Source organism: Erpetoichthys calabaricus, chromosome 9, assembly GCF_900747795.2.
Source record: "Erpetoichthys calabaricus chromosome 9, fErpCal1.3, whole genome shotgun sequence".
NCBI lineage: Eukaryota > Metazoa > Chordata > Cladistia > Polypteriformes > Polypteridae > Erpetoichthys > Erpetoichthys calabaricus.
In genome coordinates, this window is record NC_041402.2 from 50063143 (window position 1) to 50088540 (window position 25398).

The 25398-nt window shown below is 36.8% G+C and overlaps 1 protein-coding gene across 1 annotated transcript in view; it reads right to left on the bottom strand.

The window, feature by feature from the left end:
• cdh5 (cadherin 5) overlaps positions 1–10780 on the bottom strand; it is a 33112-nt gene extending 22332 nt beyond the window's left edge. The window contains exons 1-3 of the mRNA XM_028809636.2: positions 10484–10780; positions 2893–3009; positions 818–985 (exon numbers count right to left, since the gene is read on the bottom strand). Coding sequence (XP_028665469.2) covers positions 818–985; positions 2893–3009; positions 10484–10523 — 325 coding nt within the window. The 5' untranslated portion in view covers positions 10524–10780. The remainder of the gene's footprint in view (positions 1–817; positions 986–2892; positions 3010–10483) is intronic.
• Between the last annotated feature and the right edge of the window lie 14618 nt (positions 10781–25398).

Consider the following 25398-nt stretch of genomic DNA (forward strand, 5'->3'; position numbering starts at 1 on the left):
TAAAAAATAAAATTTATTTGTTTATGCTGGTATTTATCTTAACATGTCACATTGAAAACTTTTTGTTCACCTGCTCATGCTGTTTGTCTATCCTTTGACACTACAGGATCGTATTACGGAAAGAATGGATGGAAGATATTGAAGGTGGATGAGAGCATAACAAACTTGAGAATGGCCTACAACATGATCTGTGTGCTAGATATGGTATTCTTAGTTTGTCTTTTTACTTATATTTACAAATCCAGTCTTTGTTAAGATTGTGCAGCTTAGTTTTTATAGACCAACTACCTACTTTTCATGTTCTTTTGTTCTTTTCATCTTTAACTGCTGTCAGTAATTTGGTTTCTGCCATGTGCTCTTTTCTGTAATTACTCCTGTTATCCTTTCAATAATGGAATAATCGGGGATACAGATCTGTGTCCTTCTTCCTGTACTAGCTGTTGGAATTCTGCTTTTGGAAATATTAAAAATTACTGTAGAAACCCAACATATAAGTTTACTGAGTCTGAGTTCATCCATACTTTAGGCAATACAGTATCTGGCTTCTTGTCATTGATATGTGATGGCGGTTTCCTCTGACTCTTTCTCTAAACTGGCCCTAGTGTGTGTGTGTGTTTGTGTGTTCACCCTGTGATGGACTGGCACCCTTGTCCAGGGTGCTCCTGCCTGATGACTGCTGGGATAAAGCTGTTAGCTGCCCTGAGACACTGCCCTGGATAAGTGGGTTAGGACAATGGATTGATAAATGATTATGAATATATTTCTGCATGAGAATTACATATTTTGTAATGCTAATAAGAAGGTAAAATATACTTACTTTGTGTAAATTTTGCTTTGTTATCATTTATGTCTTTCAAATTAATAATCACAGTTGCTGTGCTGGTAAAGCCAGTGTTAGAGTGCTTGGGCATGTCTTTGGCTTGAACAATGAATTTATAGGTCTGATTTGTTTCTCTGTCCAGAGTTCCCAAAAATTTAATGTCTCCTAAAAAAGAAAAAGAAAAAGTCATTAGAAACCATTTTATTGTTTTTTTTTCTTTTGACTGTAATTGCAATTAGATTCCCACCATTTATATACACTTACATAAAATACAGTTTACATTTGCTTGATTTAGATTTCAGAATGAGTCATTCATTTTTGGAAAAACCCAGAAAGGATGATAACCTTCTTTTATCACAGATAAAGAGTCATTTGAATACAGCAATTAACTGCAGTTAAAAAAGAGCACAAAAACATAAAACTGTTGATGACATTAGGCTAAACACAAATACATGTCAAACAAGAGACTTAAAGCCCCAAGTTGCTAATTTCAAATATCCTTCCAAGTATATTTTGTGTTTGTGCATTTCTCTGTATAAATAAATATTTTTTAACATTTGAGTAAGATTAAATCATAACTATCTTTAGCTTAAGAATTTGTTTTATTGGAACAGCTAGGACAAACTATTCTTATTCCTCTTCATATTTGAAATGTTCAAAAATAATTCCTTATCATTTCGTCTCAAATCCCACACACAGCAGTCCATCCATTCCTATAGATTTAAACTGGACTTTCTCTAGTGCTGTAATGTCAGTCTCTTAATATAGAAATTAGCACTGCACACATTAGTCTAGAATTAGTGTTCCAAATATAATATACTGATTAAACATAACAACTCTTGTCTCAAACATCATACAACTCACAGTATATCCCTGAGGGAATTCTGCAATTCTCATTACTCTGAATATATTATTGTTATGGAAGTCAGGGACATGACAAAGGTTACAAGGGATACTAAGGCTGTAGAATAACCATGTGAAGATTATTATGATATATTTGATGGAAATGAGTTTAAAAAAAAGTTTTAAAAAAGTTTTATGATGCATGTGTTTGCTCCCACACAGCTTTGAATCCACCACTGGCAGCAATCCCGCTATATAATATTTTAACAATACACTTAGTGTAGGCCCGTTACTATGCAATGAAGGCATCTTCAGTGCATATACTGTAACTCCAAAGTCCACTGCCCAATCTTGAAAAATTCTTTTGTTTTTGTTAAGCAGAGGAATGATGCTTGTGATGCTTCTCTGTGCCAGAGCTGTTAATGTGAGGACAATGGTTTGATCCCATATGTCAGCAGTCGGAACCATTAAGGGTACAGTAAACCCATTCTTTGTTTTAATTTTGTTTACTATGGAAAAATAAATACATTTCTATGGACACCACTAAGCCATCAATTTTTAGTTTAGCTAGTCTACTAACTGGTCAGCTGTACAACTTTTAGATGAAGTTAAAACATCAGTCTACTGCTTATTCCTTAAAAGTGATGGTTGCCTACAAAGTGCCACTCTCAGGTCATTGCTTGAAGATGGTGTAAATGTGTTTGTTGTGGTCCTAAGGACAGATTGCTCACACTGTGAAGCAGGTGTGATAGTTGCCATTCTTATCATTAAACAAGTAATCAAGTGACTTACAGTATCATATATTCATAATTTGGTGCAGAGGTTAGCACTACTCACACGCACTTACCAAAGCCTGTGACTCTTTTAAAAGCATTCAGATTTGTCTGGGAATAATGATTACCCAGACGCTTCAAATTAGCAATGCTCTGTAAGTACACTACTTATAACACCCTTTAATGCTTTATTAGACTGTTCCTTGTCCTTCTTTTCATATCTCCATTATGTATGATTTCTTTGCTTTCCAAATTAAATACAAGATTATTGGCATGGGTTATTACTGTTTTGATTAAGAAGTTTTGAAATATTGATCTGTAACTACATTCTAGTATAATATAAAAGTATTTTGCAGACAGACTCACCTCAGTGTGCTCACACAGAGTAACAGAGAAATACAAAACAATGATATTCATACTTCTGTCAAATAGTAGCTTATCACAGCCTTTACTTACCCGTAGTTTCTACTATATAGAAACCTTTTGGAGCAAAGATTTTGTACTCAACTTCTGCGTGACCAAATATTGTAGGATCATCTGGGTCAGCAGCGTGTACAGTTAATACCTTGGCTTCTGTGAAAAGAAACATATTACATTTTAGCAACAAATGAAGTAAATTGAACAAGAACTGTTGAAACATTTTTCTTTTAATTATCTAAATCAGTGGCTCCCAAACGCTATCCTGGGGACCCACTGTGGCTGCAGGTTTTTGTTCCAACCAACTCCCATTTTTCATTGGACTCTTAGCCTAATTAAGTGAGTCATTATTTCCCAGTTTCTGTGTGTTGGAGTCAATGTAGAAATTAAAACTAAATTTGGTAGATTTCTATTAAAATGTAATAAGCAGTTACGTATATGGGGAATATGTATTTTTTTTAAGTCGTTAACAGTTTTTTCAGTCTAATTTTAATTCTGTTTTTCCAGGTGTTTTGGTTATTTAATTGATTATTTACTAATTAGCGACTCTGACACTGAAATTGTTGCTACTTTCATCATCCCGGGTGTCTGCTCTGCTTGTTGTTAATTATCACTATTAGGGTTAAATGAAGGGAGCAAACTACACAGGAAAAGGGGGAAATAATAGAAAAACAACAACAAAGAGTTAAGTATTTAAAGCTTTCGAAAAACAGAAATATTTGTAAATGTCTTATAAATGTAAAAACCATAGTGATGTGTTTTTCTGACATAGTGATGTGTTTTTCTGAATGCAGAATAAGAGAAGAGTAAAAAAGACCACCTAATTAAATGAGATAAGTTATTATCAATTATCACTGATTGTGAATCTGGTTGGAACAAAAACCTGCAGCCACAGGGGGTCCCCAGGACCGAGTTTGGGATGATTACAGAATTGTGAAATTGAATGTTGTCACATCTAAATCTAGAGTAAATTTTGATATGACAAAAATAGGGTGGAGTGGTGGCTCTGAGGCTAAGGATCTGTGCTGGCATCCAGAAGGATGCCGATTCGAATCTCTGTCACTGCCAAAAGAGATCCTACTCTGCTGGGCCCTTGAGCAAGACCCTTAACCTGTAACTGCTCTAGGGGCACTGTACAATGGCTGACCCTGTGCTCTGACCCCAAAGGGTATGCAAAAACGAACAAATTCCTAATACAAGAAATTGTATAAAGCGAAATAAAGAACAAAAAAAAAATAATGTCAGATTTAGGTAATTATTTTGTTCTATTTGATAGCTGATTCTTTATCTGAGTATATTCCATACCTGGCTGCTACAGTTAAGAATATGCCTTAGAATTGCTATTTCCAATAATGCCCTTGAGTATGTTATTCACTAAATGAAACAATTTTATTGATCCTTTTGAGAATTTCAAAGGCTTGGATTAGGCCTCCAACTTAATCTTCTCTTTCCAAAATTAAAAAGTTTACTTTTGACCAATTTCACTTCTGAATAATGATGTTAAGATACTTTCAAAAATCATAGCTAGAAGGATGAAGAAAGAAAGTGCTGCCTTTAGTAATATCACAGGATCAAACTGGATTTATCAAGGGTCGACACTTATCCTCCCATCTTCGACGCCTGTTTAATGTAATATACCCACCAACAAAGTCAAACACCCCAGAAATATTATTATCATTGGATGCAGAAAAAGCATTTGACATGATTGAATTGAAATACCTTTTCACTACATTAGAGAAATTTGGGTTTGGCCTGAACATTTGTGCATGGATCAAACTACTGTATACCAATCCAGAAGCTTCAGTTTGTATTAACAACATTTGTTCAGACTACTTTAAACTAGAATGTGGTACCAGGCAAGGATGCCCCTTGTCACCACTGCTATTTGCAATCGCCATTGAACCACTGGCAGTTCACTGTCGAAATGCTGATCAGATAAATGGGATTATCAGAGAAGGACTAGTACAGAAAATTTCTCTATATGCAGATGATATGGTACTGTATATATCAGACCCACAAAATTCTGTGCCTGCAGTCTTAACAGCACTTACAGAATTTCAAAAGATCTCTGGTCTCAAAATTAATCTGAATAAAAGTGTACTCTTTCCAGTGAATTCTCAAGCATGCAATATCATATTGGACACCTTTCCTTTTATTATTGCAGATCAGTTTAAATACTGGTAAACATCACAAGTAAACACAAAGCACTTTATCAACAAAATTTCGCCGTCCGTATGGAAAAAATTAAGCAAGACTTGCATAGATGGCCAACCCTTCATCTCACTCTAGCTGGAGGAATTAAAGTTGTTAAGGTGAATATTCTTCCTAAGCTTCTTTTTTATTTCAAAACATTCCAATATACATCAATAAATCAATTTTTAAGCAATTAGATTCAACAATAACCTCATTTATTTGGAACTCAAAACATCCACGTATCCAAAGAGCGACCCTACAAAGACCTAAGGCAGAAGGTGGCATGGCTCTACCTAACTTTCAGTTTTATTACTGGGCAGCAAACACACAAGCGATAAAAACCTGGACACAAATAGATGAACATACACAGGCCTGATCCGCAATAGAAGTAAAATTCTTTATATTCCCTGCATTGTGTCCCAATAAAATGCAAGGTATTGGCAATATACTAATAACCCAATTGTGCTTCACTCACTCAGAATATGGAACCAATGTAGAAAGCATTTTAAGATGGAGAAGCTTTTATCTGTGGCACCTCTGCAAGAGAACCACCTCTTTCAACCCTCGCAAACATATGCAGTTTTTAATATCTGGAAAAAATGTGGGATTAAATTGCTCATAGATCTTTATATAGACAACATCTTTGCATCCTACAAACAATTACATTCCAAATTTAACTTTCCAGCTACACATTTCTTTCACTATCTTCAAATTAGGAACTTTTTAAACAGAACCTGCCCGATTTTCCTCTTTTTGCACCCTCGTCCATGCTGGAAGAAATATTGCTCAATTTCAAGGGCTTAGACACCATCTCTGCAATATATAAAATTCTTTTACAGTCCCTCCCTTTCAAAGATCCAAGAGGACAATGGGAAAAAGATCTCTTAATCAATATATCAGAATGGGAGTGGAAATTAGCAATGCAGAGAATTCACTCAAGCTCGATATGCGCAAAGCATACAATTATTCAACTCAAATATATATCGAGCACATCTGTCTCACCTAAAACTGTCCAAAATGTTTCCAGGGCAAGATCCAACCTCTGAACGCTGCAATCAAGTCCCAGCCTCACTGGGTCACGTTTTGGGCCTGCGCCAAATTAACATCATTTTGGACCAAAATTGTGCCTCTCAGACAGCCTTGGTGTCACAGTCCCTCCTAACCCATTAACAGCTGTGTTTGGTGTTCTTCCAGATGGGTTTAAATTGGAGGACAAACAAACTGTGATTGCATTCACTACACTTTTGGCACGCAGACTTATTTTGCTAAACTGGAAGAATCCTAACTCTCCTCTTTTAAGTCAATGGGTAACCGATGTTTTATACTATTTGAAATTGGAAAAAATCAAATATTCAGTTAGAGGATCTGTACAGAATTTTTTTAAAACCTGGCAGGATAAAATCAATAAAATTTTAGAATAAGCTCTTAAAGCACAGAGGAAGTAATTATTTCCGCATTTCTTTTTCCTCTCCATTCATCTCTACTGGCCTATTAAACTCATCAATTTAGGTATGTTTACAAGCCTTAAGTTTTACCCCGTTGGCCATGCTCTCTCTCTCAGGAGTGGGGGTTGACTTGTTTTTCAATCCTATTTTTTGTAAAAATTGATCGATTTGTATGAATGATTACAATAAAAATAATAAAATTTAAAAAAAAAGAAAAAAAAAGTTAACTTTTATAGACATTTCAGAGTTGGACTTGTCAATAAATCCAGTAATTCGCATGGTTGCGGCCCTCAGCATGGCTTTAAGAGTTGCTATGTGTTTTTGTAGAGTGGTAGCCAGACATGTGCATAGTATTCCAGGTATGGTCTCACATGGGGTTATAGAGTTTGATTACATTTCTACATTTATTTTCAGCAATTTAGCAATATAATCTAATAGTTTAGTAGGATTTTATTTTCTTATGTGGAATTTAGAAATGGATTTGGAACCATAAGTTTATTGCAATTCTTTTCCACTGTAGTTAAAGCCATTTTCACTGTAGTTAAAGCCATCTGGATGTAATTACAATGCAGGTTTCCCACAGATTATGGAAAAAACACCTTAGAAAATTTTGGGCATACCAATGCTGACATGAACTCTGGTTCATTATTATTATTTTATGAACATTATCAATTATACATTATTAAAATGTTTACTTAAGGCATGCCTGTCCTTTTATTCTATCTAATTGCCCGAGGTTATAGATGTAGAAGGGAAGGTCAGGAGATGTCTATGGGATTTGAGGCACTCTTATAAAGTCTACACAATAAAGAGTACACAAGGGCAAAGTAGAGTCATATAGGACTTTACCAAGATAAAACACCAGGTGTGTAAGTGTAAATGGTGACAGGCTGGACTTCATTTCAGAGTTTTTCCTGCTGTGTTAATGATACTGCTGGGAAAAGCTAAAGCTCCCATGAACTAGATATTTAGAAAGCATGTTTAGAAAAATGATGCTGTCATATATGATCATCACATATTCCACCCTTCTTTAACCTATTCAGTAGTACATTTGTGGAGGTCACTTAGTATCCAGTCCTTCAGAAAATTCAATATAGACAATCTGCTTGACTCTTTGAACAACTATTACATAAATGTAATTTTCCAGAAATATGCTGTTTTTGTCTATATGAAGCACTAGGTAGGAATTTCTTTAAAGTAACCTATCTGACTTCACTAATTTTCCATCATTATCTATCCTTGAAGCAAACTTACAGGGTGTCCATAAAGTCTGGATACATAGGAAATAGCACAAATTTATAACTAACTATATATTTTTTGCCCTACAGATTAAATATGAGTTTGTTGGAAAAAAGAAAGAATTGACCTTAACCCTCTTTACTTCTTTTTCTGGGCTATGCTAAAGCAGAAGTATACTCAATGAAAAATTAAAGAAACAAGGACATCTGAGGGATCAGAGGCATCATAAATGAATGTGCTCAAATTGACAGAAATGTGGAGTTAAAGCATTGGGTTCATGTGACTTTTGCAAAGCGTTATCAAATTTTGCATCACAAATGGTGAAAATCACATGAAGATGTTATTAATTAATATTTCAATTAAATAAAAACATTCACATTTTTTTATTGAAAGTATGCATTTTGCCTAATGTTTCCAGACTTTAGGGACACCCTGTATGTTAGTTTTAAATTAAGATACAGTTATTATTTTTAGAGTATACAAACAAGTTTAAATAATTTTCCCCTTAGGTCATCTCAGGGAAAGCTGGCAAAGGAATACAGGTATTCATTAGCATTTCCATAAAATTAATCTAAAATGGAAAAAACTACACATATATTTAAAATAGGCTATAATGTAGCCAAAACAAGATTTAAATTGTTGAAACCATGTTCAAGGTGCTCATCTCATTACGTCATATATCCTGGAAATTAGAACATTAGAAACACTCTAGATGAGAACAGGCCATTCAGCCCCAATAAAGCTTGCCAGTCCTATCCACTTAATTCTTCCAAAATAACATCAAGTCAAGTTTTGGATATCCCTAATGTCTTGTTTCATGTGTCTGTGGCTCTCTATATAAAGAAAGACTTCCTAATGTTTGTGCGAAATTTACTCTTAACAAGTTTCCAACTGTATCCCCGTGTTCTTGATGAACTCATTTTAAAATAACAGTCTCAATCCACTGTACTAATTCCCTTCATAATTTTAAACACTTCAGTCATGTCACCTCTTAATCTTTTTTTGCTTAAATTGAAAATACTTAGCTCTTTTAATCTTTCCTCATAATTTATCCCCTGTAGCCATGGAGTCAGCTTAGTTGCTCTTTTCTGGACCTTTTCTAGCGCTGCCATGTCCTTATTTTAGCCTGAAGACCAAAACTGCACACAGTAATCCAGGTGAGATCTAACCAGTGCATTATAAAGCTTGAGCATAACCTTCTTGGACTTGTACTCCACACATCGTGCCATAAAACCTACAATTCTGTTAGTCTTCTTAATTGCTTCTGAACACTGTCTCTCTGGACTCTTAAATCCTTCTCATAAGGTGTATTTTCTATACTCATACCATTTTTAGGCTAACATAGTTGAATATCTCTCAGATGTCCTAGAATCTAAAGTCACTTCCAATCCTCTAACATCAGTATTGATAATAACATAAGATGGGGTTACATTACCAATTAGTGCTAAGATTTAACCAAATTTAGCCTCAGAACTATCTGAGATGATTTTAAAAAATCAAATGAGAAATCATATTAAAATATTTATATATATTTTTCCATTTTCCATTGGAAATATATAGGACTTTTAATTCTTTAACACACATTTTACAGTGTATATATGTTTGTTTTGCTTTTCAAAACATGATTATAATTCAAGTAAAGTCACAAGCCATTCTTACTGATTAAACTACTGATTTAAAACTACAATAAGCTTTAATGTAGCAGTTAAGACCAACAGGAAGTGGAAATCAGAGACTGCAGTGGCACAAGTCATGAATTTGGACTTGGGAACTGGTGAGAAAGTGACCAGAGAAAGACTGGGACAAGGAATCTTTATAACCTTCATAACTCCCCGTTATGATCAATTCTCTGGGAAATGAGCAACAGCAACTGAGGACATAAGAGCAATGATCAAGGAGGAACTATCCAGCAAAGCAGTAGGGATGAGGCAGAAAGGTGCTTGGACTAGATGAGGAGAGAAAAATCTCCTGGACTGACCTTTCATGGACAGGACCACACCACATCAACCTCTTGTTCCGTATAGTATATGTTGTCATCACAAGCCCATCTAATCTGCACTGCTGGGGTGTGGTGGAAATATTAGATTGTCCCTTTAACACATGTTGAACAGCTATCCAATGGCTTTCAGTGAAGGCTAGTATTGATGGCGGCATGACCAGGTACTTAAATCCATTGCAGTGACCATCAGCAGTGCCACACACCCAAGGCCAGTCATCTACTCATTCATAGAGAGAGGCCAGGAGCAAAACACAATAAGAATGCTCAGTACTGCACAGGACTGGCAGCTGACAACTGACTTTGGCAGGCAACCTAATTTCTCCCGCACATTGCCAGGACTACTCTCATATTGGACATAGTCTTGGTGTCAGGGGCAACAAAGAGCGTTGGTATGGTAAAGATTATTATGCTATGGGAGGAATGTTTGGAGGAGGTCTTTGAGTGGAAGAGGAACAAATATGAAGGCCTAGTCAGCAACTGCCACAGACAAGTCTGGAGGGTGAAGCACAAATGTTTTGCAGGGGCCATCTCTACTATAGGGCCACAATATGCTCTCTACATCATAGGAGATAAAAGGAAGAGAGCCATCTAAATGAGCACAGATGCATAGAAAGTCTCCAGATGGCTCTGGATCAAGCCTTTGGATCACTCTGGGAGATTGCCATTAGGGTTTAAGCTGAGGCTTGATACAACCAAACAACTGTCTTTAGCGTAGCATTAGTAGCTGTATCAGCAAAAAATAAAAAACAACTACCTGTATATGGACCCTCAAAAAAAGACACATTGTACTCCATTATGGTTCAAATTTGGGCTCATTGTCATTGATGTCCATCACTTTAACTTGAAATGATGTTTCAGGCTCCAGCAAATTCTAGTCATTTCATTCATGGCTAAAACATTGAGATTATACATAGCCTTTTTTTTCACGGTCCAGGGTCTTGTGGACAAACACATCGCCAAGTTTGTTAACAGTGAAAATGCCCCTTTTCACCTTGGTCTACTCCCTTCACCTCTGAGTATAAATAAAGCTGTTCTGTTGAATTTTGAGGAAGAAAGCATAAAACAAAATATAATATTAGTTAGTGTCACATTTACGCATATGCTAAATACTGCCATCCATTTCCAGGACATGCTGAACAATTTGAGAGATGCCATTGGGCTAGAAACCATCTGGCAACAGTGAGTGCAAGCAGACGCCAGTCTTGGCATCATCGTAACTCATTATTACTGGGCCAGTGTACAACCCAGAATTTGAGCCCAGATGTCCTTGAAATGTCAGGCAGTGGCATTGGTTATATTAAATTACCTACATTTAGGTACAATTACCTACATTTATTTCCCATATTGCCATACCAATGAGAACAGAGGGGGCATAGTAATTAATGTTGCTGCCCCATAGCTCCAGAGACCTGAGTCTGAACAAAGACTCAGCCACTCTCTGTGGAGAGATGCATGCGGTCTCCGTGACTGTAGTCTGCATAGGTTTATCTTTTGGTACTCTGATTTTCTTCCTATACCCATTAGGATATCAGGACTGATATTTATAAAGATCCAAATTTTTTGTATTAAAAATAGTAATAATGGTATAGTAATAGTTATAATGTTCATAAATGGCTCATGTTGCATCTCAATTTGGTTTGTGCCCTGTACCTGATGCTACTGGTGGGACTGAGGGCTCCCCCACAATCCAATAACAGAAAAAGGAAGGATGGAATAACTTGGTTGCCATGTTTGTACCTTGCTCATTTTAAATAACCTACAGCAGAAGTGTTATAAATATCAGACATATGAAAGTAACATTAAGAGGATTGTCCAAGATATGTATGAGGGAGTGATGACTTGGGTTAGAAGCAGTCTGCACAAGGATCTTCTTCTTCCTTACCTCTTTGATCTGGTTATGGGCGTGTGTTGAGTCATAGGATCAAAGACCAGTTCCCCTTGTGCAGACTTTTTGCTGACATTGTGTTGTGAAGCACCAGAAAAGAGGAAGTGGAGAGGAAGTTGGAAGAATGGAGAGGGGCTTTGGAAGAGGATTGAAAATGAATAGGGAAGGGACCGAATATATGTGGCTTAATGATGATCAGGATTCAGAAGGTAGAGCTTTGGAAAGGAGAGGATAAATTTAAATATCTAGGATCAGTGGTAGCCCAAGACAGAAAATTAGATGCAGAGATGACTCAAAGAGTGTAGTGTGGATAGAACAATTTGAAGAAGGTAACAAGATTATTTGTGATCAAAGAATTAAGGTGAAGGTTAATGGTCATGTTTTTAAGACAGTGGTAAGACCAGCAATGATTTATGGAACTGAGCCTTGGGCAGTAAAGGGAGTGCAGGAAAAGAAGTTGTATGTGGGTGAAATGAGAATGTTGAAAAAGATAGAATAAGAAATGAGACAATCAGAGGTGCAATGAGAAATGTTTAAGAAAGTAGAGGAAAGGAGGCTGAAGTGGTGTAGACATGTGATGAGGAGAGACAATGAATATGTGAGAAAAAGAGTGATCGAATGGAAGGGAAGGGGAAGAGAAAATGAGAGAGGCAAAAGCAGAGGTGGAGGGATAAAGTAAAAAAAGATTTGAAGCACATGGGTTTGACTAGGAAGGAGGTTCAGGACCGAGCTGAAAGGAGAAGTTTTTATCAGACACATGGACCCCACATAGAAGTGGGAAAAGATAAATGGAAGAAGTTTTGTTATAATTTCTTTTAATTAAATGTTGCTTTTTGTCATTTAGTCAGCGCACATGCTTTTCACTGAAACAGTCAACTGTAAAATGAACTTTACACTGTGTGCACAATTATTAGACAAATGGTATTCCTCAGGTCCAACTAGCTCATCCTGGTACCTTATTCAATCTGGTGCCCTGTGCCCATTTGTCAGCCCAGCTATCTGGTCCATCAGAAGTCATTATATTTTTATCTGTCTATAAAACCTTTCAATAATCAGTGTTTAATTGGTCCAATCTTGGCACTTCAACGTCTGAATCTTATTCAGTGGTGGTCATGTTTCAGCCTTCTTTACTTTAGCCATGTCTCTGAGCACTTGACACCTTATACTTCTGGGCACTCCTGACAGGTAGCAGCATTACATCCAATAGACATTCAGGTTTAAATGGTGTAGAGTTGGAAAATGTGCATTGAAAAAATGATAAGGACAGAATACTGACTTGCGTAATGATTGTGCACGCAGTATATATTAGAAAAGAAGATGTTCTGTGTCATTAATTTACTTTGGCTGTTCATTGTCAGGACAATCATCCATGTTGGTTAAAGAAGAATTGCTTGTGCAAGAAGCTGTTGAATTTGAAGTGCTTGAACGTCTGCTGTGGCAGTGGGAATAGAAGTGACATTTTTGGAAACTTAAACTAATGATATAAGAGACTCTGTAAAATTTTAATCTCTGAGCAATAAAAGAGTGATTGTAAAATGTACTTGTTATTCCAATTTATTTATAAAATCCACATACACATAATATCTCAATTTGATAGTGGAAATAATAATTAAAATATATTACACAAGCAAAATAAAACATACCCTTTCCAATAGAAATAGGTGATACTGACGACATGTTTTCAGTAACATACATCATATTCCATTTAAATTCTCTTTTGTGTCGGTGTAGAACAGATTGAATATTGGATGATTTTACAACAAGCCCATTTATTGGAATAAAATGGACCATAATGCAAAAGACCACCCAGATGCAAGCACCCCATCCCTTTATGAGAACTGAGTACTTGAAAACCTACATGAAAAAGGAAAATGAAAAAGAAAAAGCTTTCAACTTCAAACCTAATAATGTAATTAATGCATAATAATACTAGATGGTAAAAATAAAAAGTAATAGGTACAAACTATAGAATTATATTGCCCTGGATAGAAAAGGCACAGAGTAGTAACAATAATTCATCAGTCTTGTCATCATCACATTTGTCAATTCACTTAAAATAATCTAACAATTTTCTAACTTACTTTTCTAATTTACACTTTCAGTTTTAGCAATATTGACAATACACCTGTGAATGATTTCTAAGAGCATTTTATTTACTTCTTTTACTCGTCCTTAGCCCCAAATACTATATTTTTTACATATGTGGCTCTAATGCTAAAGTTTGATTATGTTTCCCATATCTGATATTGTCTGTCATGCTTGTCTTTTTACCTTTAAATAAGTAATATTTGTACCTTATTTTCCAATTTTGTACATGGTGTGTATTTTTTACTTTTACCATAAAATCCACTATCTTCTTTTTGTAGATGCCATTTTAGCCCTAAAACATCCATCCATCCATTTTTCAACCCACTGAATCCGAACACAGGGTCTCGGGGGTCTGCTGCAGCCAAGCCCAGCCAACACAGGGTGCAAGGCAGGAACCCATTCCCAGGATGGGTGCCAACCCCACCACAGGACACACACACACACACACTCCAGGGCCCAATTTCAGAATCAACCAATCCACCTAACCTGATGTCTTTGGACTGTGGGGAGTAAACTGGAGCACCCTCGGAGGAAACCCAGGCAGACACGAGGAGAACATGCAAACTCCCACAGAGGAAGGATCCGGGAAGCGAACCCAGGTCTCCCTAAACTGCGAGGCAGCAGCGCTACCCATGTGCCTCCGTGCCGCCCTAGCTTAAACATGGATTTTGTTTTCATCATGAAAAAAATGTTTTTTCAGAATATTACAAAATACAATACACCTGCATAATAAAATAAAGTTACTGTTGCTCGTAGTCAAGTATTCACATTTGTCACATAATACCTTCACTGGATTCAGTATACAGTAATCCCGCCTCCATCGCGGGGGTTGCGTTCCAGAGCCACCCGCAAATAAGAAAATCCGCGAAGTAGAAACCATATGTTTATATGGTCTATTTTTATATTGTCATGCTTGGGTCACAGATTTGCGCAGAAACACAGGAGGTTGTAGAGAGACAGGAACGTTATTCAAACACTGCAAACAAATATTTGTCTCTTTTTCAAAAGTTTAAACTGTGCTCCATGACAAGACAGAGATGACAGTTCCGTCTCACAATTAAGAATGCAAACATATCCTTCCTCTTCAAAGGAGTGAATGCAAAACAAATCAATAGGGCTGTTTGCTTTTTAAGTATGCGAAGCACCGCCCGGTACAAAGCTGTTGAAGGCGGCAGCTCAACACCCCCTCCGTCAGGAGCAGGGAGAGAGAGAGAGAGAGAGAGACAGAGATAAAACAAACAATCAAAAATCAATACGTGCCCTTTGAGCTTTTAAGTATGCGAAGCACCTTGCAGCATGTCGCTTCACGAAGCAGCTGCACACAGTAGGTAGCATCCGTGAAGATAATCTTTCAGCATTTTTAGACGAGCGTCCGTATAGTCTAGGTGTGTGAACAGCCCCCCTGCTCACACCCCCTATGTCAGGATCAGAGAGAGTCAGCGCAAAGAGAAGAGAGAGAAAAGTAAGTTGGGTTTCTTCTCAGCCATCCCACCCCAATAGCGTCCTTGTATGATATCAACTGGGCAAACCAACTGAGGAAGCATGTACCAGAAATTAAAAGACCCATTGTCCGCAGAAATCCTGCGAACCAGCAAAAAAATCCGCAGATAATATATTTAAATATGCTTACATATAAAATCCGCGATGGAGTGAAGCCCGCGAAAGGCAAAAGTGCGATATAGCGAGGGATATACTGTATATGTCCCCTGACGCACTGTTAAAAGTCAGATAGTACTGCCCATGGCAGGCTCCAGTCTGTGTGAACCCTCCATAAAAGGACACATTTGTACTCATTGGGTCAAATCTAGGTTTATTGTCAACATGTCCAACACTTTAACATGTGAAGAACGAACATATAACTCCCCACATTCAGCTTCATTTGTGTGCCTCTCACAGAAGAATGAAGCCCTCCAATGATCTATGGACTCAAAATTCTCCCCTCAGCCCCATACTAGAATGTATCTTTGCCTTTGATATTCTGAGAATACAATTTTTATGTTCAAAACGGAACACTAGTCCACATACATTCTATTGTGTTGAATAATATTTGCAGTTCTAGATAGGACTAATTCCATTTTTGTCAATTTCATATGCTTATTTCAACGGGATTATTAATTGTATTGTTATTCCAGACATGCTATTTTGTGCTCCTCTTTTTGTACAGTCATTGCCATTTAGTGACAGTTGTTACATGATTATGTTCAAGTGGTTGCAGCTCCTATACCTGTCGCCAGTCAAGTGATGAGAAGATCATGCAACATAATCATGCTTTCTTTTTAAAATGGCAACAGGTATAGTTTCTATCCAAGCATTTGATCTTCTCAGAAATAATCTACAAATGTTTTGGCTGGTTAAGGAGGAGCAAAAAGTTTGTGTGAGGACTTTTTTGTAACAAACATTTGACTGATATGATTTTGTTTTTTCATATTTCATATAATATTTCATATTACCAAAAATTTCTTCATTGGTTACCTTTCCTTATTTTGATAATCATAACATCATTTCCTCAACCCCCAAAAATCAAGATAAAGAATCTTTTTTTTGTTAAGTTTGTTTGCACCACTTTCATTTTGTAAGGAATGTGATTTTTTATTTATATTTTCATATATTCACATGGTTTGTAGTTAGTCATGAACCATTCGATTTTCTGATTGTTTCCTTTAGGTTCAACATACATCCCACATCAGTGTTGTGCTTAAAGCTTAAAATTCCTACTAAAGTAATATGGCAGAATGAAGGATAGATGAAACCTACTTAATCTTAAATGACAAAAGAGTGCTGTGGGCATTTTTTTCAAAATCTGACTCAGCTCATTCACTGCATCTTTGCACATGAATTAAATAATTGATTTGTCATAAAAAATAAAGGCATGCTAGAAAAATCAAGAAAAAACATGTTCCAGAAACACAAAATCAAGTGCAGCTCTGAGAAATTCAAAAGTATGAATTTTCTGCTAGTGACTGCCACATTTCTTAAAACTCTTACGTTAGATGAGAATGCCTGTCCAATGTCATTATCTACAGTGACACATTCATTTTAAATATCTAATGAGAACAAAGCTGTTGACAAACACATTTTCTACTCAGATCAGTCTGCTTCCTTGTGGTATTGTTTATATCCAGGGTCCTCCTTTCGTGGACTTTGAATGTTCCCAAGGTGTCTGCATGGGTTTCTTCCGGGTGCTCCAGTTTACTCCCACAGTCAAGAGACATGCAGGTTAGTTAGATTGGTGATGCTAATTTGGCCCTAGTGTGTGTGTTTGTTGTGTGTATGTGTTCACCCTGTGATGGGCTGGCACCCTGTCTGGGTATTGCTCCTGCCTTGCACCCTATGCTTGCTGGGTAAGACTCCAGCTGCCTGTGACCCTGCTCAGAATTAAGTAAGCTTAGAAAATGGTATTGAATGGTATGGAAAGGTATCAGTCTAAGAACAAAAGAAGAGGACATAAGAATCACAGAAAGAACTAAAAATCCAAGCAAATCAGAATGTAAGGAATGTTACAGTATGAACGACTACCAGAAAGTATCAAAAACCCCATTTGGATACTGTACAAAAAATATTAAAATAGCCACAGTATACCAAATACAAAGGAAAAACTAAAATTCAAAGTTGGAAATGCAGTAAGATCCGGCCTAGTGCTAGTTCTTTGTTTGTTTTTATGCCTTCAGACTGTGGATTTCAGACTAAGTGTGTCTCATCTTTTATCATAGCAGCATAATGATATCCACATCATGTAATCTGGGTCAAATGGTAACAACAACCTTGGCAAACATGATGTGTTTCAGACAGAATATCATAATTACTTGGGTCAAGCAATATGATGTTATGCTTCAACCAGGGTATATTGTTGCAGAGCAAACTGTCCACAGCATTATTGTTTATATAAACAATTATAATAAAAAATATCTGTTGCTTTAAATACTTTTGCATGTAAAAAATAATGAGAAGAAGGATGGAAATAATGCCACTTTGTCATAGAGATGTACTCTATAATAATTAAGTCAGGATATTCAGCTGAAAAAAGTGAAAAAACTGTATTAATCTTGAATAAATGAGAGAATGCTGCTTGCTGTCTATTTCAGTTTTGCTCTTTCTAGGCTGAAGTTAAGTTATTCTAAATTGTTTTTGTTTGACCATTATAACATTTATAACTTTCAGTCCAGCCCCCCACATATTTCACAAAAGCATGCAAGTTGCCTGATGAGATTCCACAGCCCTTTAAAACATGGCTCAGTAAACTACAGCCCCCAAACACACTGCAGGGTCTTTCAATATAGCCGTTCTGTTAATACTCAGATCACGCTCCATCCCAGGCTCTCCTTTTGCCTTAAATTTGAACTTGACCATTCATATTGGTGTCTGCTGCTATACAGAATTAATCAGGTGCCAGTCATCCTCTTTAATAAAATCCCTGTGTGCGTCCAGGTGTCTGTGTGTTGTGTGTCTTCTGGCGAAGTGCGCATGCGCGGGGCACGGTGTGATGCGCGATATTACTGGCACAGAAAGTTACAGGCGTTTTACGGAAATACAAACCAGTATTACTGCGAGAGTAAATTAAAGGTACACAATACAGTGACTCATATTATAGCCACATACAGTACAAGCCAGTATTACCGTCAGAGGGAGATTAAAGGCATATTACCAATGCACACACCTGTTTTACCGCCAGAGAAAATTAAAGGTATATTATGGACGTACAAGCCAGCGGACGTACAAGACAGTATTACTGTCACAGAAAATTAAAGACACACAATACACGGCGGCAGCCCACAAAGAACGGTCAGCTCAGCAAGTAAACATCAACAAAAGAAAGGCTGAAAGAAAGAAAAATACGACCAACAAAAAGAATGAGGTCAAAGTCCCTTGCCATTTAATATAGACTGTTCCTACTAATGTTTATGCACTACTGTTCTAGCGCCCGTTATTGTAATGGGCTAAATGACTAGTAACATATAAAATATGGAGCTTGTTCTTTGCTCTTACATTGTACATCCCAGCTATTTGAAACTGTTTTGGCTAGCGTTTCTGAGCTTCCTGAATTACTTCTAGTGTTTGTGGTCAGTCATATCCAGGGGTGTTTTTAATGGATTAGTTTATTAGTAATTTTAATTGTTTCTTAGCACAACCCCTAGGCTTAACCATCTCAGACAAGCAGTTTGCAATTGCACACGTCGAATTAAATACGGAGGACAGATGTGGCATAATTGACTAGTAGCCATAAAATAAAAAGGTGGGATAGTGCTGCAGAGGTGGAGAACAAGAAGAGAACGCTAAAGACAAAAGAGTGATTGTTCAATGGAAGATTGCTTTGACAGGAGATATTGATGGCGAGAACACAGGACAGGCAGCAACGACTCTACTGAGCTAAAAGGGGAGCAGGACCAATGGTTGGAGTGGAGATTCTCGAAAATGGCTGTGTTTGAGTCTGTTGACTATCTGAAAAGAGACCTCTGAAACTATACACAGACAGGCCAATCCAGAGCATAGAGACATCAGTTTGAGGGCAAGGCACCATGTTGAGCTGTGGTGACCAATTGAGGTGACAGTTCATCTGTGCAGCGTTATTGAGTTAGCAGTTCAGGTCTATAGTGGGCTATGCAAAAAAAGATCACTGATTATAACGAAGGGAATATCTAATATTTATTTGTGGAGCACCAAATGGCACTTTTCTTTTTTTTTAGGGGACGGCTTTAAAGAGGAATTGAGTAAATTTATATACTGTTGATTTTTTAGTTCTTTATTGTAAATAAACATCTGCTGCAGTTTTTGAAAAGAAAGTCTTGTCTGTCTTCTCACTTGCCCTGTTCCATCTTAGTTTATTACTGTCAGATGTCAAAATGGAGGGTGGTGCCCATAATTGTAAGCACAGAGGCATCACAGTGTACAGTACTTTTTTTTCACTATGCTTGTCCATTTAGTATATTTTTTTAATTTTAAGTACTAGGATTACATGGAAATAAAACAAGTCCAAAAAGACAAGAGGAATTCAGTTTTTTATTTTGGAAATATTCATTATTATTATTAACATTATTATCATTATTATTATTATTATTATTATTATTATTGTATTTTGGAGACATTCATATCTCTGGTGACACTTTCTATGAAGTCAGTAGACAGTTTGTGTGAGTATGGGGGGTCATGAGGTTGCTGGAAAGAGGTGTGTGGCTCCCAAAATCTCTGCAAAAGGACTAGGGTCCAAGTCTTTAGAGTCCTGATGCTTCATGTTTTGCAATCTGGTTGTGAGACATGGTCATTATCCATTGACCTGAGATGAAGACTGGACTCTTTCAGTACTGTGTCTCTTTGGAGAATCCTTAGGTACCTCTGGTTTGACTTTGTGCTCATGGAGTGAAAAATGAAGCTCGTTACCTGCATTGTAAGGGAGCATCAGTTACAGCACTACGGCCATTTGGCACAACTTCCCGAGGATGATCCGGCTCACAGGTTGAGGACCCAATCAGTTGGGCCAGGCCAAGGGTTACACCCATGTAACACCTGACTGCAGCAGATAGAGGGTCATTTCTGGAGGGTGGGAATGGACTGTGTGTCTTTCTGGAGGAGGAATGTGTGGTGGGTGCAGCAATGTGCTGTACCAGTGCATGCTCCCTGACCTGACCTGAAATGATGGGCTTTTAGAATGGTAAACCAAGAGAACATTTTTATGGTAGGCAGAGACTATAGTAGGTGTAAATAGTAATGTCAAATACCAAAACCTGACCAAGACTAAAACTCATAGTCATAAAACACTTATAAGTTAAAATCCTTAATGTAACTGGGTTGTGTTTTTCTCCCTATTGCTAGTTCTTTGTTTGTTTTTTGTCATTGGCTTAAAGTGTAAACATCAGACAAGAACGGTCATTTGAAGGGTTGCATTGTGGGAGCAACCACTTCCATACCGCAAGTACCATTGTGATAAAGCTATCCAAAAAAAACACACAGTTATATGATATGAAACACGGACACATAGATGAGAACACATCATGGTGGTATCTACATAATCTCATTAATTTATCTTGTTGGCAAAAAGTTATGAGGCCACGGCCATTAGTCCAGGGGATGTGTGGTGTTAGGGATAAAAAGCTAAATTGAGCTTCTGCGTAGGGTGAAGGTTGGGGGTCTGGTGCCATGCAGGCACAAGCACTAGCTACTAACTTGTCTGGATCATTATGATTGTCTAATTCTAAATAGTAAAATTTTTGAGGTACTTTTTCAAAAGATTTGTAAAGTTTTAGAGCTTTTGCCAAAATTGTTTAAATTCAGGTAAGCCATTTCATTGTAATGAACTGAATGACCACTTGATTAGCTTTGTGCAAATAAATAACTTATTATCCTTAATGTCTTTATTAATGTGGCAGAACAAATATTGTGTTCTGCATGAAATGCATCTCTCAAAAAAGGATATAACGTATATGCTCGTGGATAAGTTCCCCCCGTGGATAAGTCGGGAGTTGATTTTAACGTATAATTTCTGGTATTTTATTATGTCGGCCGTATAAGTCGAATGCGGAAAACTGGCGCTGTTGGTCCAAGAGATTATGATAAGCTAATGCCCACCTGAGAGAGTAACCATGGAGCACACTGCCTTTTTTTCCTATGTATTGTGCCTACGTGACCAAGAGGTAATACCCAAACTATTCCGAAGCGATGTTTGCACTGATTTGTGTTTTTTGTACCTCACACCCTCATACACCTTTATCGTAAGAGCATCCCTTATCTACGATGGAGCGTTCAGTCAGAAGAAAATATAAAGCTGGTTTTAAATTAAATGTCATTGAAATAGCAAAAGAAATTGGTAACTGCGCTGCTGCAACAAAATTTGATGTGTCTGAGAAGCTGATGCGAGATTGGAGGAGGCAAGAAGATGTAAAAAAAAAAAAATGTGTCGCATTTTTGAACGGGCGCATAAGTCGGGGTCTGATTTTATGATCGATTTTTCGGGTTTCAAGACCAGACTTATATGTGAGTATATACGTTTTTTTTTTTGAAAAGGATATATGTTATTCAACAATCTAATAAATTATTTCCAGTATATTACTTTAGTTTTCACCTGTGGCTTATTGTTTGTATTTACATAGATGATTATTACAACTTCACAAAGAAGAGAAATCTATGACATTATGGCTTTCTCCCTTCCTGTGCACCATTGCCACCAAGTATTATCTACCAATCATCCATTTTGTGAAACTATTTTTTTCTGTCACAACATTACATTAAGCAATATTGTGTACAAGGTAGGAACCAATTCAGAAAGAAATGCTAATTTATTGCTGGGCACAAATGACAAAAAAATTGCATAATAAAAAAAGGAAAAAAAACATATGCAGCAAGCCCCAGAAAACCAGCTCAGTTTTGTCCAATATGTGTAGAAATGCCATTAATTTATTTAGATGTAAGATTCACAGGAATCTTGCCTTAGCTAATCTTTACCAATAAACAAATTAATGTACTCAAATTGCAGATTATCATGATTTAATCAGTGCCACACATTTCACTATAATTTGCCTCAATTTGTTTACTTTTTGGAAACAGTGACACATAACTTGATGATTAATCCATCCAACCATCCATCCATTTACTACACCTGCCAAATGAAGGTCATGGAGCTTTACCTGGGCATTTCTGAGGCACAGGGCAAGTTCTAACATTGGGTAAAATGCTAGTCCATTGCAGGGCAAGTAGTTTGACTAACTTAAATTATGATACTACCAAAACCACTTTGAGTATGTTATCTTAAGCAGTTTCACTAGTGCTTTGTAATTACTATATTAATGCATAGAATAAAATTGTAAGTTAAAAAAAACACAAAAAATGTTTTATAGTTCAGACTGGCTAAATAAGACAAGCTTCAAAAATGTTTCAAATGATTTCATAGTATTAGTAGAGCTGTATTCAAGTCTGCCTTTGTCAAGTCCAAGACCACAACTAGTTGAGATCAAGTCAAGACCGAATCTAAATAAAAACAAGACCAAGATGAGTCCTAATCCAAGCATTAACTAGAATGTAACTGGTTTCAGCCTGAATTTGCTAATTCTCTGATGTTGCTGATGAGAGTCAACTCTACCGAACCCCTGCAGATTCACTTTAGATGATGGATTAAAGAATGAAAAAGGATCTCACCAGTCGGTGAGTAGGAGCGTACACAACAGGACCCTGAAACGTGGTAGAGGGCATGCAGCTCTAACCTCAAATAAATATTTAATCATTTGTCAAATTATAGAAATTGACAAATACAAACGTTCTTACCATTATGTACTTAATGTGTTTGTGCATATCAGTCCTAAAATGCTAATACCTGTTCATATCCTTTACAATACTATAGGCTTCTATGCTTACACTTGAGAAACAGGGGGACAGGTCTTCATGCTTTTTAATTTTCGACACATTATTGAAAACCAGAAAAACATACAGATTGTTAAGCTCTAAAAACATCATATGGGTTTATGCTGATTTCAGGAGAATGAGGAAACCTTGGAGTTTTTGTTTTTTTACATTTCCTAAACAGATTAATCTTGCATCAAGGTATTCGAGAATTGCTAAATATAGCTTCATTGTTTGCACAGGCTACTCAGGATGCTTCTTCTTTATTTTTTTTAATAATAACCTACCATTAAGGTCATGCTGTAATGAAACAACAGGAAGAGCCTTCATATATGGTCACTTTTTAGAGCAGGTGTTTGGTGACCTTCTCCATCATTTTATTGTAACATAATATGACATTTGTGCTGAGTTGTATTATTTTGGCTTTAAAGTTGAAACAGAAAAGAAAAGAAATAGGTCAATCCATTCTTTCAAGCTTTCTGCATTTCTGATTGTGACTTTTCTGGTATGAGAGGCAAGTGGCTAAACAGATACAGGTTAGATGAGGTCATTTGGAAGTACAGTACATACACAGCGAAGATTTAAACCAGCTTTCTTAATATCGACTTTTGGCTTTGTGAGAAAATTGCAGAACAATCTGCTTTAGGAGTTAACATTAAACACCCATCTATTCTTTAGTACTCACAGTGCTGTCCTATCCAAAGTCTACTCAGGATAAAAAAAATATACGTCATTCATTTAAATCAAATTGACTAATGTGAAAAAACACAGCTTACAGCCCATGAGTAATTCAAAATGCTGCGATAAAGACCTAAGGAAGTAGCTACTGTATGGCCATGTAACTCCAGTCTTGCTTTCACACTGGCTATCAGTTAAGGTTAGCTCTGGGTGTGGACTTGACAATCGCTTTGCATTCTATAGAGTGTACTGGAGGCCATTGCAGGCTGTGTTTGAGCATATCTGAAACATAACAAAGTACATTTAAGCTCACAGCGCGCCTGCTACAATCTCAGCAGTTGGTTTCCATTTTGTAAACTTCCTGTGATTGCTGCACAGAGGAATATATTCCAAAAGAAGATGTTATTATCATTGGATATGAGTAGACTGTGTCTTAATGGGGATCATGATCAGGCTGTTTTTTTAATTGTGTTTCCCCCCAAGCATCCAATAGCTGAACTCAATAACTCCATTGCAGGGTTAAGTTAAATTATTTAAAAAAATGCTTAGTTTTATTTTCCTGCCACTCTAAAAGATGGTATAATGCATCTTTGGTTATAAAAATGCGGTTTATTACCCTCCTATAATGCACCATTTTCAAACATACTTGGAGACAGAAGGAGTTCTGATTTAATTTTAATATTTTGGTGAGGCATATACTCAGCTCTACTGCTCTTCTCTCTGTTGTGGAGTGGTGTGGACCTTGTGTTTTCCTACACAATCCTTGCCAGTGACTGTACTTTACACAAATCATTCAGAATGAAAAGGCTAAGCGGAACTAAGCATGGCCAACACAATTCCAAATTCATCATTGTCTATTCATATTAAGAATAAAGTGTTCTGCCAAAATAATTTAGAGGCATATTATAGACTCTTTTCTAAGGAATGTCATCCGTATTTAAACTGTGACGCAGCAACATTTAGTAGAGCTTTATTTTCAGTAGCAGAACTGGGAAGACTGTGACAAGTGTACAGCAACAAAGCAGATTCTGCACAGCTCTGCCTATGCGCTTGTTGAACAAAGGGGAAAATATCACACAGACCATATCCATGTCACCGCTAAAATTGAACACAATGCAAAAGGTTTGATTTCACACAGTAGTTATCACTGTAATTGGTTAAAGTCTCTTTGTGCTTGATGTTGAGCAGAACGAATGAGCACTTAATTTAATCCAGCAACCGATAATAAAGCTGGCGAGTGCCAGAAATGTAATGGAAATGAATCACCCAGTAGGTTTTCAATGTTATCCAAAAGACAAACTCCTTGCCGACCAAATGAGTGCTGCTGTTATAACTTAGTAAGACATTCATAATCTAAAATATGACCTCTATTTTGCCGTCGGCCTTTTGTCACTGCCCTTACACCCTTTCCTGCTAGCTCACCCTGTTGCACCTATTTGATGGCACCTAAAGAAAAGACCATGTATCCTTCTTTCTTCTTGTGGAAAATATCTTTTCTTTCTTATGTGCTTTAGTCAGGGAATGATTCCTCACCTCTAAAACACATGGTACTCTTGCAAAAGGAGCACATTACTTTAATTTCTTTTCAGACTGCAGCTTCAAGACAAACATGCACATAGTTTGATGTTATAATTTGGATCTGTTTTTAGCATGAGAAAGTTTCTACCACATTTAAGGCTGAGCCCTAGATGATTTTA